Source organism: Scyliorhinus canicula, chromosome 20 (assembly GCF_902713615.1).
Source record: "Scyliorhinus canicula chromosome 20, sScyCan1.1, whole genome shotgun sequence".
NCBI lineage: Eukaryota > Metazoa > Chordata > Chondrichthyes > Carcharhiniformes > Scyliorhinidae > Scyliorhinus > Scyliorhinus canicula.
The window spans coordinates 34,403,908-34,421,993 of NC_052165.1; the positions used below are offsets into that span (position 1 = coordinate 34,403,908).

The 18,086-nt window shown below is 50.9% G+C and overlaps 1 protein-coding gene across 1 annotated transcript in view; it reads left to right on the top strand.

Annotated features, from left to right (window-relative positions):
* The first annotated feature begins 1,625 nt into the window (after positions 1-1,625).
* rassf3 (Ras association domain family member 3) overlaps positions 1,626-18,086 on the top strand; it is a 161,404-nt gene continuing 144,943 nt past the window's right edge. Inside the window, exons 1-2 of the mRNA XM_038780803.1 lie at positions 1,626-1,714; positions 8,617-8,744. Coding sequence (XP_038636731.1) covers positions 1,645-1,714; positions 8,617-8,744 — 198 coding nt within the window. The 5' untranslated portion in view covers positions 1,626-1,644. The remainder of the gene's footprint in view (positions 1,715-8,616; positions 8,745-18,086) is intronic.

Consider the following 18,086-nt stretch of genomic DNA (forward strand, 5'->3'; position numbering starts at 1 on the left):
GGCCTCATTTTTGGTTTCACAAATAGAAATACGTTCTCTGTGTCAACTCTATCATAATAGAGGGCAGCACGGTAGCCTTGTGGATAGCACAATTGCTTCACAGCTCCAGGGTCCCAGGTTCGATTCCAGCTTGGGTCACTGTCTGTGTGGAGTCTGCACGTTCTCCCCGTGTGTGCGTGGGTTTCCTCCGGGTGCTCCGGTTTCCTCCCACAGTCCAAAGATGTGCAGGTTAGGTGGATTGGCCATGATAAATTGCCCTTAGTGTCCAAAATTGCCCTTAGTGTTGGGTGGGGTAACTGGGTTATGGGGATAGGGTGGAGGTGTTGACCTTGGGTAGGGTGCTCTTTCCAAGAGCCGGTGCAGACTCGATGAGCTGAATGGCCTCCGTCTGCACTGCAAATTCTATGATAATCTTGAAAACCTCAATTACGTCCCATCAATCTTCTCTCTTCTGGATAAAAGAGCCCTCACTTGTTCCAGTGTATAAGCAATAAGTTGCCATTTTAGGTATCATTCTAACAAATGTATTTTGCATGTGCTCCAGTTCATCTCTCTCCTTTTTACAACATGGAATCCAAAACTCTTCATAATACTCTAAATGCGGTCGAACCAAGGCCCTATCCAAATTTAACATAACTTATTTATTTATTCTTTCGTGGGGTGTGGCTCATGTCACTGGCTGGGCCAGCATTAATTCCCCGTTCCTAATTACCCTTGAACTGTGGGCTGGATTCTCCGGTTGCCGACGGCGAAATCGCGTCTGGCGAAAGGCCGGAGAATCCAAATCCCCGACGAAATCAGGGCGGCGCCGCTTTCACCATGCTCCTCCCCTTCCAAAGCGGCGTACTCTGCGGCACTATCTGGCAAGCCGGGTCCCCCGCGGCTGGCGGCTGTTGTACGGCACGACCGCTGCAGCCTGCTGCTGAGCGCATGCGTGGCCGCGGACCCGGCAATTCTATGGCCGTTTCTGTTTGGAACCCCGGGGATATTAAGTGACACGGTTGCTACCTAACCGGGCGGTGCATCGGTGCGGGGGCGCCGCCGACTTTTTTGTCGTAAGACTAGACACATGCTCCGGACACAGCCTCAAAATCGGAGAATGCAGCATCTCGGGTAATGGAGAATCCAGCCCAAAGGCTTTGAGGCACACAGAAGCTCTAAATAATTAAATGGTTGGTTTCTCCAGCAAAGACTTCCTCTGGAAAGTATTGCATCCGACCAGTAAACCAATGGAACACTGGAGGACTGATTGGCTGCTTCTGCATCAAGTGAGCAACGTGCATTTCATTTGAATAGATAAATACTGCACTGTTTGATTTGCACCTCAGCTCCAGCATTCAGTATCGATAGTCCCCGAGCAGGGTTATTTTTAAAATAGCATACCCCATTTGAAATTCAAATACTTTACCGACAGAATTGACACAAAATCCACAATGACTGCTGTTCACTTTCCTCAACAGGCAGCCAAGTGAAGCCTGCAAAGAGGCTGGGTAGTAAGTAACACAACAGGATTTGTTGGGGTTTGGCCAGAAATCACTCAGAGCCATACGCAGCCCTGTGACAGGTCTGGTCTGATGCTGAGTCAGCCAACATTAGAGTGACTTGCCTCGCTGGGGAGAAAGCCTTCCTGCTATTCGGAATATCATGATGGGAATACCTATTTGCAAACTGTCGGGCAGAATCAAACTCCAGGTGACGAGGAGGAAATCTCCAGGTAGGGTGGGGTGGGGGCGGAGTGCCTTTTTCTTTAAACATCTGACAGGAGTGAGTGAAATTTAAAGCCCTCTCCTGCAGTCATTACCTGCTTTTGCAATATATTCCTTGGTTTGTTGTTTTAACACACAGCAGCTTTTAATGCTGCAATTGTGCTGGAGGTTTAGAGGATTTCCGTAACTTCTGCTGATGATGATTTCTCTCAGATGCTCTGCCGTTAGCCTTAGAATCAGCAAACATGTGAATAATGCTTGCTTTGTAAATCTGGCCACTGGCCCCAGCAGTTGATGTGAATCAACAAATGTCAGTGCAGCATTTTAGTTCACCGTGAGATTACATGCTAAACCCCTGCTTAAACCACCATGTAAATGTTATGCCAGTGAACTCCTTGCCTCAGCCCACTGCTCATTCCAGTTGATTCAAAGCAATACAGATATATTTAAATGTACTACTTTGTAGCTACGTAAACGGCTTAATACAAAATAGAAAGTAATCTTAAAATGCAAAGCTATATATGTTCCACTTTGTTAGTTTCCAGGTTGTATGTTATTGTTGGGACTCTTGTTTTCTTGTAGTTGTCAAAACTGTCAGCCTCTGGGTCAGTGGTCACACCCTCGCCTCTGAGGCTGTAGACCTGGGTCACAAGCCCCAAACCAGAGGCTGCAGGATTTAATCCAGGTTGATGCTCCTAGTGCAGTGCTGAGGGAATGCTACATTGTCAGAGGTGCTGTCTTTCGGGTCAGACATGAAACCAAGGCCCCGTCCTGTCGCCACTAGAAAATGTAAAAGAGTAAGGGGGTTTCAGAGCGTGGGAAATATACATCCCTCAGTCGAACAAGCATGACATCGATGAACGTGCCATTAATCTTATCGATGTTCATGGGAGTGTGCTGTACACAAAATGGCTGCCACATTTCCTCATGTTACAACAGCAACCACACTTCCAAATTATTTAATTGGCTTTGAAGCACCTCTTCCTTCCATGTTGTGGTGAATTATAAACACTAATAATCCACACTATATTGTACAACATGTGTTGAGCCTGTACCTTGTACTAGATCATGTGTAGTTGCGCGGCTCTACCCATAGGGGAGATGAGGCGCTTGTACTGGGCTCCACCCTTGGCTCCGCCCATGGCTCCTCCCCCTAACCGGAAGTATAAAGGTTGCTGTTGTGAGCCTGCCTGCCAGTTCAATTAGAATTCATCTCGTCACAGGCAGGCTCTGTTGTAAGACGATTAAAACCACTGTTTGCTTCTAACCACGTGTCGCGTGAATTGATGGTCTCAGCAATTTAATCATCTTAAGAAACAGTAAGGAATGACCATGGAATCAACCCTCAAACCTGATCGACTGGAACTCGACCCACAGGATGCAGGGGTGAAAGAAATCTTTTCCCACTGGCTTCGATGTTTTAAGGCCTACCTGGCTGAAGCAAGCACCACAGAAACTACGGAGCAGCAGAAACTCAGCCTACTGCACGCAAGGGTGAGCCATTGTATATCTACTCAACTTAATTGTACCGGCTCATATATAGAAGCCCTGGCCCTACTCGACAGAATGTACGTGAGGCCCGTCAATGAGGTCTACGCGCGCCACGTTTTTACTACTCGCCGCCAGCGCCCCACAGAATCGCTAGAAGAATTCCTAAGGGACTTAAAAGCCTTATCCCGGGACTGTAATTACCAAGCTGTAAATTCTGCAGAACATAGGGAACTCGCTGTCCGCGATGTATTTGTTGCAGGCCTCAGATCCAATTACGTGCGCCAGCGGTTGCTTGAGAAGGGGGCCCAAAACTTAGAAGACACTGTAGAACTCGCCACTACTATGGAGGTCTCGTTCCGCAGCCTCACCTCATTCCCCGCGGACTCCGCGACCCCGTCATGGGCCCCCGACCAGCGACTACCCCAGGCCTGCGCCGCACGGCCACACAGCCACTATGCTGCCCCAGCCTGCCACTTTTGTGGCCAGCCCCAGCACCCGTGGCAGCACTGCCCGGCCCGCAACGCGACGTGCAGCAGCTGCGGTCGCAAAGGACACTATGCCAGAGTATGTCTGGCGAAGGAAGCTCCAGCCTCAAACGCTCCCACAGCCCAGAGCACTCGCTCCCTGAATTCGCAGGCCCGCAGGCCCTGTAACGCCACGGCCTGTACTCCGACTCCGCCCCCACCCACCACGTGCGACCCATGGGGGCCGCCATCTTGGCAAACCCCCACCACGCGGCCGGCCACGTGCGACTCATGGGGGCCGCCATCTTGGACGTCATCTTCCTCGCCACCCACCACGTGCGATCCACGGGGGCGGCCATCTTGGGCTCCATCCTCTCCAAACTCAGCAACCCAAATCAAACACTGCGACCTCAGCGGGCAATCATCACGGGGCCACTCCAGCACAGCTGATCGAGCCGCCGACTACCCACAACTCAGTGCGGTCACGTTGGACCAGTCACGTCCGAAACACCTCCGCAACTCCATGATGACCGTTAAAATCAACGGGTACAGTACACCGTGCCTCTTCGACTTCGGGAGCACCGAGAGCTTCATACACCCAGATCTGGTAAGGCGCTGTTCGCTCCCTATTTTTCCTGCACGGCAAACTATCTCCCTCGCTTCGGGCTCCCACTCTGTTCCCATCCAAGGGCGCACTGTCGCGACCCTAACGAACCAAGGCGCTAGCTACTCTAATTTTCAACTATACCTCCTGCCCGAACTATGCGCCCCACTCTTACTGGGACTCGACTTCCAGTGTAACCTCAAAAGTCTCACCCTCAGCTTCGGCGGACCCCTACCCCCACTCACCATCTGCAGCCTAGCCACGCTGCAAATCTCCCCCCCTCCACTCTTTGCCAATCTCACTCCGGACTGTCGCAGCAGGCGGTACAGCCTGCAGGACAGGGTGTTTATTAGAACCGAGGCCCAGAAGCTCCTATGTGAGGGGATCATAGAGGCCAGTAACAGTCCCAGGAGAGTTCAGGTGGTGGTTGTCAAGACCGGGGAAAAATTCTGCATGGTCGTGGACTATAGTCAGACCATTAATCGGTTTATGCTCCTCGATGCATACCCCCTCCCCAGGATTGCAGACATGGTGAATCAGATCGCTCAGTATCGTATTTTCTCCACGGTGGATCTGAAGTCTGCATACCACCAGCTCCCAGTCCGCCCGGAGGACCGCCACTACACGGCGTTCGAGGCCGATGGCCGCCTCTTCCATTTCCTCCGGGTCCCCTTTGGCGTCACGAACGGGGTCTCGGTGTTCCAACGAGCAATGGGCTGAATGGTGGACCAGTACGGGCTGCGGGCCACATTTCCGTACTTGGATAACGTCACCATCTGCGGCTATGACCAGCAGGACCACGATTCCAACCTCCATCAATTTCTCCAGACTGCCCAGAAACTCAACCTCACTTACAACATGGAGAAATGCGTTTTCCGCACGACCAGGCTAGCTATCCTCGGCAATGTCGTGGAAAACGGAGTCCTGGGCCCCGACCCGGACCGTATGCCATCTTAGAACTCCCTCTCTCTCACTGTCCCAGGGCCCTCAAACGGTGCCTAGAATTCTTTTCATACTATGCCCAGTGGGTCCCTCAATATGCGGACAAAGCCCGCCCACTATTTAAGGCCACACTTTTCCCCCTGTCGGCTGAGGCTCGCCAGGCCTTCAACTGCATCAAGGAGGACATCGCCAAAGCGGCCATGCGGGCGGTGGATGAATCCGTCCCCTTTCAGGTTGAGAGCGATGCCTCAGAGGTAGCTCTAGCAGCCACATTGAATCAGGCAGGGAGACCAGTCGCATTTTTCTCCCGAACCCTCTCCGCTTCAGAACTTCAACACTCCTCGGTCGAAAAGGAAGCACAAGCCATTGTGGAGGCTGTACGTCACTGGAGGCACTACCTCACAAGTAGAAGGTTCACCCTCATCACCGACCAAAGATTGGTTGCCTTCATGTTTGACAACTCGCAAAGGGGCAAAATTAAAAATGATAAAATCCTGAGCTGGAGGATCGAACTCTCCACCTACAAATACGATATCATGTATCGACCAGGGAAGCTCAACGAGCCCCCAGATGCCCTGTCCCACGGCACGTGCGCCAGCACGCAGAACGATGCCTGAAAGCCATCCACAATGACCTCTGCCACCCGGGGGTCACCCGGCTCGCCCACTACGTCAAAGCCCGAAATCTGCCTTTCTCCACTGAGGAGATAAAAGCCATCACCATGGATTGCCCGATCTGTGCGGAGTGCAAACCGCACTTCTATAGACCAGATAGGGTCCACCTGGTCAAGGTTTCTCGGCCCTTTGAACGCCTCGCCATCGATTTCAAAGGGCCACTTCCCTCGAATAATCGGAATGTGTACTTCCTGAATGTCATCAACGAGTTCTCCCGCTTCCCTTTTGCTATCCCGTGACCCGATATGACCTCCCACACAGTCATTAGGGTCCTGCATAGTATCTTCACCCTGTTTGGTTTCCCCAGCTACATACAAAGCGACCGGGGTTCGTCCTTCATGAGCGACGAGCTGCGTCAGTACCTGCTCGACAAGGGCATCGTCTCGAGCAGGACTACCAGCTATAACCCCAGGGGAAACGAGCAGGTGGAGAGGGAGAATGCGACGGTCTGGAAGACCGTCCTACTGACCCTCCGGTCCAGAAATCTCCCGGTTTCCCATTTGCAGGAAGTCCTCCCCGACGCGCTCCACGCTATTAGGTCCCTCCTATGTACGGCCACCAACCAGACCCCTCACGAGCGGCTCTTTGTTTTTTCCAGGGGTACTACCACGGGGGCTTCGCTCCCGGCATGGTTGAAGACACCGGGCCCGGTACTCCTCCGGAAGCACGTCAGGGCACATAAAACTGACCCACTTGTAGAGAAAGTGCTTCTACTACACTCAAACCCCCAATACGCCTTCATAGAGTACCCTGCCGGCCATCAGGACACTGTATCCCTCCGGGACCTAGTGCCGGCAGCATCGAATCCCACCACTACCACGGCCGCGGTACCCCTCACACTACACCCCACCGAACACGTCGCGCCCCATGCCCCCGCACCTACCGGGTCACTACACATGTTCCGCGCACCCACGCCCACAAGCTTCCAGCGCCCTCAGTCCCCAGTCGAACCAGACGGGTACGAAGCTCGGACAGAATCAACCCCGGAGTCCGCCATCGTATCCCAACCAACCGTGATCGTCCAGCCACCAGAAGAGGCTGCAACCCCAGTGCTCCGCCGATCACAATGGACAACTCGACCACCGGACAGACTCAATTTGTAAGCCATCACCTCCCCCGGACTTGATTTTTTTCACAGGGGGTGAATGTGGTGAATTATAAACACTAATAATCCACACTACATTGTACAACATGTGTTGAGCCTGTTCCTTGTACTAGATCATGTGTAGTTGCACGGCTCTACCCATAGGGGGATATGAGGAGCTTGTACTGGGCTCCACCCTTGGCTCCGCCCATGGCTCCTCCCCCTAACTGGATGTATAAAGGTTGCTGTTGTGAGCCTGCCTGCCAGTTCATCTAGAGTTCATTTCGTCACAGGCAGGCTCTGTTGTAAGATGATTAAAACCACTGTTTGCTTCTAACCACGTGTCGCATGAATTGATGGTCTCATCACATGTTTTCTTTTCTCTGTAGTTGCCTCTTTCACGCAACCTTTCCTGTTGGGAAACGTACCACCTTTTCAATACTATCACTCTTATAAGCACATGTCCATGACATAGTTGTCAGTGTGGCTTGATTGATAGTGCTGGATGGTCATGGGTCTGAGTTCCACTGCAAGAGTTGAGGACAGAATAGATGCTGAGACTTGGCCTGGAATTTTCTGGATCTCATGTGCATTTTGCGCTGATCTTGCTCAGGAGAAGTTGTACTCAGATTTCCTGAGGATTAGCATAGCATACATCGGAACACAGATACAGGTGGAAATCAGTAATAGAATGGGGATCCTGAGGAAAGTGCGGATCAAATATCATCTCCTTGTCTCTGTTGTTTTCTTATCGATAATATGGAAACTAGTTTGAAACCATCGATCCATAATTTATGCACCTCAAGTTCAAGGTGGTTAGCGCAATGCAATAATGGAAATTTTTTCTCCTTTTAATGCAACAGATTCCAGTACCATAAAAAAATTAAAAATTGCTGTAAATCATCAAAAATTGTGACTTTGAAACCAGAAAACTGCTTTCACCTGTTTCCCAGAATTGCCTTTCTCGACCCACCTCTACTCGAGACCATACATGTCAAGTTTGAAACCTAGGGCAGCACGGTGGCGCAGTGGGTTAGCCCTGCTGCCTCACCGCGCTGAGGACCCAGGTTCGATCCCATCTCTGGGTCACTGTCCGTGTCGAGTTTGCACATTCTCCCCGTGTTTGCGTGGGTTTCGCCCCCACAACCCAAAGATGTGCAAGGTAGGTGGATTGGCCACGCTAAATTGCCCCTTAATTGGAAAACATTAATTGGGTACTCTAAATTTTTTTTTTAACTTTGAAACCTTCATTTGGTCGTTGTGACAAGACATATGTTTTGGGGAATGGTGAATGCCATGGGAATGTTACCTCCATCTCCATTAAATCCCTTTTTGCAACATTATTCGGTAAAGGCAACGTGAGTTTTCACAATGGGAAAATTAGATTGACGACATGAGCATCTGTCCGGGAGTTAATGCTGAGGTTACCTAGTATTGGGGTATCAGCCACCACCAAGACCTCTTTCTAAAGATGGTAACCAAACACTCTTTGCCTTGCGGAACGGGCAATATAATGACTGACGGTTTAAACCTTACATTGTAACGTGGATTATATTTACTGGGTCAGTTAGTGCATTGAACTCTCACCATGCGTTGCTGAGTGAGATGCTGCAGTGGACTAATATAAACTCTTTTTGTTTGCTTTCTCCAGACTGCAAGTATACGTGTCACACTCACTGCCGAGACTTAGTGCAGCTTGACTGTCAACACAACGATAAATCAGTAATTCCTATGTCCTGTCCTGGTGATTTGGTGCAATCAGCCCTCAGGATTGAAGAGGTACTTTTTTTTATTCATTTGTTTTCAATCAGGATCGGAGATGCAAAGTTTCAGTGTGCTGCTGCCTAACAGCTCCAGGGACCCAGGTTCAATTCCGGCCTCGGGTGACTGTTTGCACTTTCTCCTTGTGTCGATGTGGGTTTCCTCCGGGTGCTCCGGTTTCCACCCACAATCCAAAGATGTGCAGGTAGGTGGATTGCCCATGCTAAATTTCCCCTTGGTATCCAAAAGATTAGATGGGGTTACAGGGGATAGGGTGGAAGTGAAAGCTAAAGTGGGGTGCTCTTTCCAAGGGCCAGTGCAAACTCGATGGGCCGAATGGCCTCCTTCTGCGCTGTAAATTCTATGATTTATGAATACTGCTCTCTGACCAGCCCTCTGTAGGGAATGGGTTGTGATCTTTTTTTTAAATTTAGAGGACCCAATTAATTTTTGTTCCAATTAAGGGGTAATTTAGCCTGGCCGATCCGCCTTCCCTGCACATCTTTGGGTTGTGAGGGGTGACAGACCCATGCAAACACTGGCAGAATGTGCAAACTCCACATGGACAGTGAGCCAGGACTGGGATCGAACCAAGTGCTAAGCACTGCTGCCTCACAGCGCTGAGGATCCAGGTTCGATCCCGGCCACGGGTCCTCAGCGCTGTGAGGCAGCAGTGCTAACTACTGTTCCACCATGCCGTCCTAGGAAATGGGTCATGGTGAAAGCATGATGACGGGATGAATGTGCCAAGGTGAATGAAGAACCTTTATTTCCCGCAGTTAATCCAGAAACAGGTTTTTATTGTAACTTCTGAAAGCTACACACCTTCCTGATGGAAAGAGTAAATTTACTCTTGTGGACTATTTTAGCAACTATTTTGAGTGCTAGATGCACGCGCCTTGTTCATGAACTTTACTGTTACCTAATAAAGGGATTTTCTGTCAGTTTTAGTTTGTACCAGTCTGATTGGGTACAGGTAGCACAAAGCGTATTTTCTGTTGATGGGAATCAAAGCTTCCTCATTATCTGACCCTTGTGGAGACATTGGGGGAGATCCTCGGAGCCCGTGCCGGGCCGGAGAATAGCCGCAACCGCGCCGTGACGCCCCGACACTGGCGCTCGATTCTCCGAGGTGCGAAGAATCGGCGCCATTTGCGCTGGCCCGTTTGGCGCGGCGCCGGCCATGGGCCGCCGATTCTCCGGACCAAATGGACCGAGCGGCTGTGCCGATACGACAGGTTCCCACCGGCGTCATTCACCCCTGGTCGCTGCTGGCGGGAACTCTGCGCAAACGGTCGGGGGGGGGGGGGGGGGGGGGGGGGGGGGGGTGGGGGGGGGGGGGCGGCCTGTGGGGCTCCTTCTCTGGGGGGGCCTCCGATGAGGTCTGGCCCGCAATCGGGGCCCACCAATCGGCAGGCCGGCCTCTCCCCCCACGGGCCTACTTTCTGGCGTGGCCGGCCCCTGAACACCGAAGCCATGTTGAGTCAGGGCCGGCGCGCTAAAGAAGTCCCCCGTGCATACGCAGGTTGGCGCGGCCCAACTGCAAATGCGCGGGTTGGCAATGTGCAAACTCCACACGGACAGTAACCTAGAGCCGGGATCGAACCTGGGACCGCGGTGACGTGAGGCTGCAGGGCTAACCCACTGCGCCACCGTGCTGCCCCACAGTCATTTATTTAACTTAGATTGGATGAACGTAGAGCTAAGGGGATATTTATTAGCAAGTCTCAATGGAGTTTAGAGATTAGCCTTTTCATTTAATGAGTTCTGGGAATGTCATACCACTTAGAAAAGCAGTTTATGATTAACTTTTTAATAATTACCTCTTCCGGTTGGGGCGGCATACGGCACAGTGGTTAGCACTGCTGCCTACGACGCTGAGGACGTGGGTTCGAATCCCGACCCTGGGTCACTGTCCGTGAGGAATTAGAATTAGAACAGTACAGCACAGAACAGGCCCTTCGGCCCTCGATGTTGTGCCGAGCAATGATCACCCTACTCAAGCCCACGTATACCTATCCTAGTAACCCAACAATCCCCAATAACCTTATTTTTTAGGACACTAAGGGCAATTTAGCCTGGCCAATCCACCTAACCCGCGCATCTTTGGACTGTGGGAGGAAACCGGAGCACCCGGAGAAAACCCACGCACACGCGGGGAGGATGTGCAGACTCCGCACAGACAGTGACCCAGCCAGGAATCGAACCTGGGACCCTGGAGCTGTGAAGCATTTATGCTAACCACCATGCTACCGTGCTGCCCCATTCACCCCATGTCTGTGTGGGTTTCACCCCCACAGCCCAAAGATGTGCAGGTTAGATGGATTGTCCACGCTAAATTTCCCCTTAATTGGAAACAAAATAATTGGGTACCTAAAATAAAAATAAAAAATAAAATAAATAAATACCTCTTGCGGAATGGAAGGTTTCAGCGAATTAATATGGACAGGGTAACTGTGCATATTGAAACATTGTATCTGACAGGATGGTAATGTGTTACTCCGCTGTGGAAAGGAACTGAGTTTAATAATGCATATTGTGAAGAAAGAGCCACTAGGGGGAATCCTTTGTATAATGAATAAAATATGGGTTGATGATTGGGAACATTGGAACGGGTGGTTTTTAACTCTCTGGAGGGCGTAATTGTGTGGCAATTATGAAAACAAGACCATATCTTCATGACCTTCACTTGAGGGTTAAACTCCAGCAGATAAGATCTTTAAAATGAAGGTAGTTGCATAACGAACCAGAAGATGGCAGAACCTTCTAGAATCAGGAGGGAACTCAAGTAATGAGATGCTGCTGTGACATTTAAAATCTATTTTCTTTTACTCGCTTCACTCAGGTAACAGGAAGAATGGCTGAATTTTAGTAATAATTTTACTTTGTCTGCAATTATTGCATAATCAATGATTAAATGTCCTTTGAAGATTTGAGAGCAGGAAGGTGTAACCGGAACCAATTACAGCCATTTGTCACAGAACAACATACCAAATCCATCTGAATATCATGGGAACAGGGGTAGGCCATACAGTCCATCGAGGCTGCTCCACAGTCCAATATGATCACAGCTGATCATTCGCTTCAATGCTTTTTCTCCGCACTTTCCCCATATCCCTTTGAGTCATGGATATTTAGAAATCTGACAATCTCTAATTCAAACATACACAATGGGCGGTGTTTTCCACACTACCTGCCACATGCTTCACGGAGCTGGCCCACCATTGGCCGGTGGTGGGATCTCCTGGTCCTGCCGTTGCCAATAGAGTTTCTTGTTGAATGAGGTCACGGATGAGCTGTATTCCCAGGCAGCTGACTATATCAGCTTTGAGCTGGACCAGGCCCACCAAAATGCTGGGGCTGCAGGTTTCATCGCCATCTCCGGAATGCCTCCGGTCCAGGGGTTAATTGACGGCATGTATGTCGCCTTTCGCTCACCGGGGCATCAGGGAGTGCCCTTCATTAACAGAAAGGGGTTCCACTCCCTGAATGTTCAGCCTGTGCACGACCACCACCTCTGCATCATGCATGTGTGTGCACGCTTCCGAGGGAGCGTGCATGGCAACTACAACCTGGGACACCTGCCTCTCAGCGATGCTCCTCAGTGGCTAGGCCATGCTCTGCAGTTCCCTGGCAAAGTCCACCTGTGTCCCTCAGCGACTGGGACATGCTTTGCAGTGTCTTGGCAAAGTCCACCTGTGTCTGGGACACGTCCCTTAGTGGCTGGGATATGATGTTGAGGTCCTCAGCCATGGTTGTCACAGACTGAATTATGCCATGGACACCATCACTCAAGATGTTGACATTGTGCTCCAGGTTTTCCACTGTGGTCGCCAACCAAGCAGTGTTGGCCTCGGTGCCACGCATTGTCGCCACCTTCTCCTGCGCCTGTAGCCTTTGGGACTCCACCAATCGGCTGTGCACTCGCTGTAATGTCACTCCCTCCTGAATGTCACGGCTGTCTCCTAGCATCTGCATCTGTTCTGGGATAACCTTGTCCAGAGGCTCGACATCTGACTGGGACCCAGCTGAGTCCTGGATCCAGCAGACATCCGACCGCTGTTTCTCTTGAATGTTCCTGCCTCCATCTGATGTGCATCAGCAACAGTATGATGCTCACCAGATTGTGCCTCAGAAATCTGTCACTAATGTCACCCACTGAGGAGTGTGTCTCTGCGCTGGTGGAAGGTGGGAGTGATGGTCTCTTTGGAGCTCTGAGGTGGTCACTTGGATGGTGGCGGGGAGGGGGGGGGGGGAGAACGGCTCTGGATGGGCTGGCCCCATCATATGGAGATCCTGTAAGACAATGGACATGTGGTCAGTGAGAAGGAAGGATCATTTTGTCTGACCTGAATAACTGGCTTGAGAAAGGTCATCTGGGTGAAGGGGCAGTGGATACTTACCTCTGAGGTGCAGGCCAACCTCGCTGTTGGTGGCTGCTCTCTCCTTGGTCATCCCCACGACCTCCAGGGACTATTTGTCAAGGGGGGTGGGGACTGAGATCTCAGGTACTCCGCACCCTCGCCTTGGCCCTTTCGTGCCTATTATGGGTTATCTTCTCCTGCGGGGTGAAAGAGAGGGCATTGTGAGCCGCACGCTTAATGGATCAAGGGGTCTTTGGCAGGTAGTATGTGTGGGCAGAGCAATTGGAAATGAAGGGGTTGTGGTGGTGGGTGCCAGGGGGTACTGAGGTACAAGCACAAGGATCGGATGTGGGGTAGGTGCAAGGTGTCAGCCAGTGGGGTGGGGGGTGGGTGGGGGGGGGTTTGGGAATGTGAGGGATGGCAGGCGGAGCTGATGCCAGGGGACAGGTGGTAACTTACCCTTACAGCTCAATGGAGGTCACCGGTCTTCCTACATCGTATGGCGGTCCTCCTCGTCATGCTGCCCAGACTGGTAGCTGCTGCCGCTGTCAGGCCGTACTGATGGCAACGCTGTTGGTCCTCCGACCCCTTTGAGGGAACAGGATGTCCCTTCTCACATCCGCAGCATCCAGAAGTCTGGACAAATTGATATCTCCAAAGCGAGGAGCAGGTCTGTGCCATGCTTGTGTGTTGACTGGGAATGAGTACTGAGGGAGCATTTAAAAACAGCTTCTCCTTGTTAGAGATGCTTCGCTAAGCCGCATATCCGGTGACTCAGACGGCGGGACAGTCAGTAACGGAGAGGAGCCCATGGGGGCTAATTTCCGGCACTAAGTGCCATTAAATATGGGCTGTGATCTCACCATGCAGCCGTTGAGAAATATCCCGAAATGACACTTTGAAATGTTTTTGTTAAATCACGTCCCTAATATAGACCTAGAAAAGACTTGTTTACATTTGATTTCTGTGTTTCCATCGATTTTGCAGCAAAAGCTTTATGAGAATGCTCTTGAGAGCTCTCGGCTGGGATTCTCCCAAATCACGGCTAAGTGTTGTCGCCGGCGTAAACACCGGAGTGTTTCACACGGGCATCAATGGGCCTCTTGACCCAGCGATTCAGTGGTCCACAGGATTGCTTCACGCAGCTCTGGCACCGATACGCAGCCCTGCCCTACCGGCGTGGGTCCGTGCATGGGCGCGGCGGCTGTTTCCACGCCGGCGCTGCGCAACATGGCGTAGCAACACAGTGAGCCCACGCGAAGGAAGGTAGGCCCCCCCAGATCGTGCGCGCCCGCCGATCGGCCGCCCCTGATCTCAGGCCTGGCCGTCATGGAGGCCCCCCTGGAGTCTGATCCCCCCCCCGCGCCCCTACCAGGACGGCCACCGCAGTCGCGGGTCCGAGCTTCTGCCAGGTGGTAACCATATGTGAAACATGCCGGCGGAACTTAGAATACTGTGAGCAATTTTGGGCCCCACACCTCAGGAAGGACATACTGGCACAGCGGAGATTCACACGGATGATCCCAGGAATGGTAGGCCTAACATACGATGAACGTCTGAGGATCGTGGGATTATATTCATTGGAGTTTAGGAGGTTGAGGGGAGATCTAATAGAAACTTACAAGATAATGAATGGCTTGGATAGGATGGACGTAGGGAAGTTGTTTCCATTAGCAGGGGAGACTAGGACGCGGGGGCACAGCCTTAGAATAAAAGGGAGTCACTTTAGAACAGAGATGAGGAGAAATTTCTTCAGCCAGAGAGTGGTAGGTCTGTGGAATTCATTGCCACAGAGGGCGGTGGAGGCCGGGACATTGAGTGTCTTTAAGACAGAAATTGATAAATTCTTGATTTCTCGAGGAATTAAGGGCTATGGGGAGAGAGCGGGTAAATGGAGTTGAAATCAACCATGATTGAATGGTGGAGTGGACTCGATGGGCCGAATGGCCTTACTTCCGCTCCTATGTCTTATGGTCTTATGGTCTTAACTCGGCCGGTCGACTGCGGAGAATCGCCACGGGGGCCTCTTTCAACGGCCCCTGGCCAGCGCCGCGTAGACCGCGTACACGTGCGTGACGGGTCGATTCTCCGGTCTCCGGAGAATCATGTCCTGGCGTTGGAGCGGCGTGGCGGGAATTTTCTGCGTCAACGGAGATTCTCCGACCTGGCGCGTGCTGGGAGAAACCCGGCCCACTAAGGCTTTCGCTGCTTGTCAAGTTTCGGAAAGACCTGCTCTCGAAAATACGTGCCCAGTTTCCCCAATCTTTCTTCACAGGACAATCCTGCCATCCCAGGATCAAGCCTGGTGAACTTTCATTGCACTCTTTCTATGCTAATAATATCCTCTTTATCGCTTCTCGGCCTTTTGGCTAAGATGGTCAGGTGTAATGCCTGGATCTGGTGTGTCTTGAACTGGGACGATGAACTGGATTCAATTTGAATTGGTTTTTGGAGCAGGCAAGGAGCTGGATTCGGAGTTTGCCCCTGTCCACAATCTGAGCTCTGGCTTTGGAACTCTGATAAAGTGATAAAAAAATAATAACAATAATATGCTTCTGGAGATTGGGCGGCACGGTAACACAGTGGTTTGCATTGTCGCTTCACAGCTCCAGGGTCCCAGGTTCAATTCCAGGCTTGGGTCATTGTCTCTGTGGAGTCTGCACGTTCTCCCCGTTTCTTCCGGGTGCTCCGGTTTCCTCCCACAGTCCAAAGATGTGCAAGTTAGGTGGAATGGCCATGCTAAATTTTCCTATAGTGTTCAAAAGGTTAGGTGGGGTTATTGGGTTGCGGGAATAGGGTAGAGGTGTGGGTTTAAGTATAAGTGGGGTGCTCTTTTCGAGGGCCGGTGCAGACTCGATGGGCTGAATGGCCTACATCTGCACTGTAAATTCTATGATTCTTATAGTAAGGGGACCAAAACTGCACACAGTGCTCCAGATGCAGTCTAGACTGTCATGATTCGCAAACATGCAGCTAATGAACACATAGAATAGGACATGACCAATGAGCAGTCAGGACACTCAGGGGCGGTACCTCACTATAAAAGGGATGATACACTCATACCCCGCCTCTTTCCACAGACCAACATCTACAGAGTGAGACAGGGTGTATCCTCAGCATCACACCCCAGCACGTGGCTTAGAGCAAATGGTACAGTTAGACTGAGTTACTACATTTAGATTAGCAGAGAATCGAACGCATTGAGAACTGTGCTAATAGTTCAATAAAACACATTGATCTCACTTCAAAGTCTGGAGCTTCTTTTACTCAAAACTGCATCAAGTGGCAGCTTGTGTTATTCCAAATTACATAACACAACATAGACAAGGTTCTATTCTATAATATTCTTGGCATTGTTTGACTAATATGGAATGTATAATGAGTACACAGAGATCTGTAAAACACGACCTTTGTTTGAACACATTGTGCATCTTCCATGAGACTGTACAAGAGAGTAAATCATATGACATTGCATCATTTCCTATGTTTTGTGCACCAGTATCTGATTAGCATATTAAGCAGTTCGAATCAAGCCATTACACTACAATGATCAGCTGACTGACATCTTCCTGCACATCTTTTGACTGTGGGAAGAAATCAGTGCACCCAGAGGAAACTCACGCAGTCATGGGGAGAATGTGCAAACTCCACACAGACAGACACCCGTGGCAGGAATCTAACCTGGGTCCCTGGTGCTGTGAGGCAGCAGTGCTAACCACTGGCTCACTACTCCAGCTCACGGACCCCGGTCAGGAAGCAATAGAAGCCCAAGATGAGGGCCTTGAGGTTTTTAGTGATGGAATCCAGTTCGCCTGTTTTTTTTAATATAAATTTAGAGTACCCAATTATTATTTCCAATTAAGGGGCAATTTAGCGTGTCCAATCCACCTAGCCTGCACATCTTTGGCTTGTGGAGGTGAAACCCACGCAGACACGGGGAGAATGTGCAAGCTCCTCACGGACAGTGACCCAGAACCGAGATTCGAACCCGGGTCCTCAGCGCCATAGGCAACAATGCTAACCACTGCGCCACCGTGCTGCCCTTCAGTTCGCCTGTTTTTAAAATATTTTTTTATTCTCCTTTTTCACATTCTCTCCCATATTTACACCCAACAATAAACAATAATCAGTAACGATTGTAATGTCAATCCCCATATTAATAACTACGATCCCATCCTCCCATCAAACGCCCAAACCGTTTTCCGCAAGTTAACATAAACAAATGACAAAAAGGAATCAGGAATCACCCATAGTCACCATTATCACATACAGTCCCCCCTCCCCCCAACCCACCCAGCCCCCAACCCACCTAATGTTCGTGTGATCTAATTCTCGAAAGTGCATAATGAATAACGCCCATGAATTGTAGAACCCTCCATCCTTCCCCTCTGTTCAAATTTGACCTTTTCGAGTGTTAAGAATTGCAGCTGGTCCCCCCGCCACGCCAGGGCACAGGGCGGAGATCTCCACCCTAACAGGATCCGCCTTTGGGTGATCAACGAGGCGAAGGCTACAACACCTGCCTCCATCCCCGTTTCCAACCCCGGCTGGTCCAACACCCTGAATATGGCCTCTCGAGGGCCTGGGTCCAGTTTCACATAGGAATCCAATTCGTCTTGCAGCACCATGGTAATGGGATTGGGCTCTGACAGACCACAGCTCAGCAGTGGAGGCAACACGGCGAAGGTCATGCTCTGGGTCAGGCATCGAACAAAACTCAGTGAAGCCTGTGGCCTAGAGAAGGAGCCTGAGAGACGAGCAGAGCAAGGGCAGGGTAGGGCTGGACGCCACCTGGGCCTCGGTGCCAGTGGGGGCTACAGTGTCTGAGAAGGGGGAACTCGGCCTGGAGACTAGATCTGCGCTTTTCAATCACTTTGCCGCAAAATACGTCACACCCGACTTCGAGGTTTGATCCTTTTACCTTTTTGAAAATGTGCCCCCACTTAGAATTCTTGCGCAGTCCATGACGGCTGAACACATTCTGTGTGAATGATAA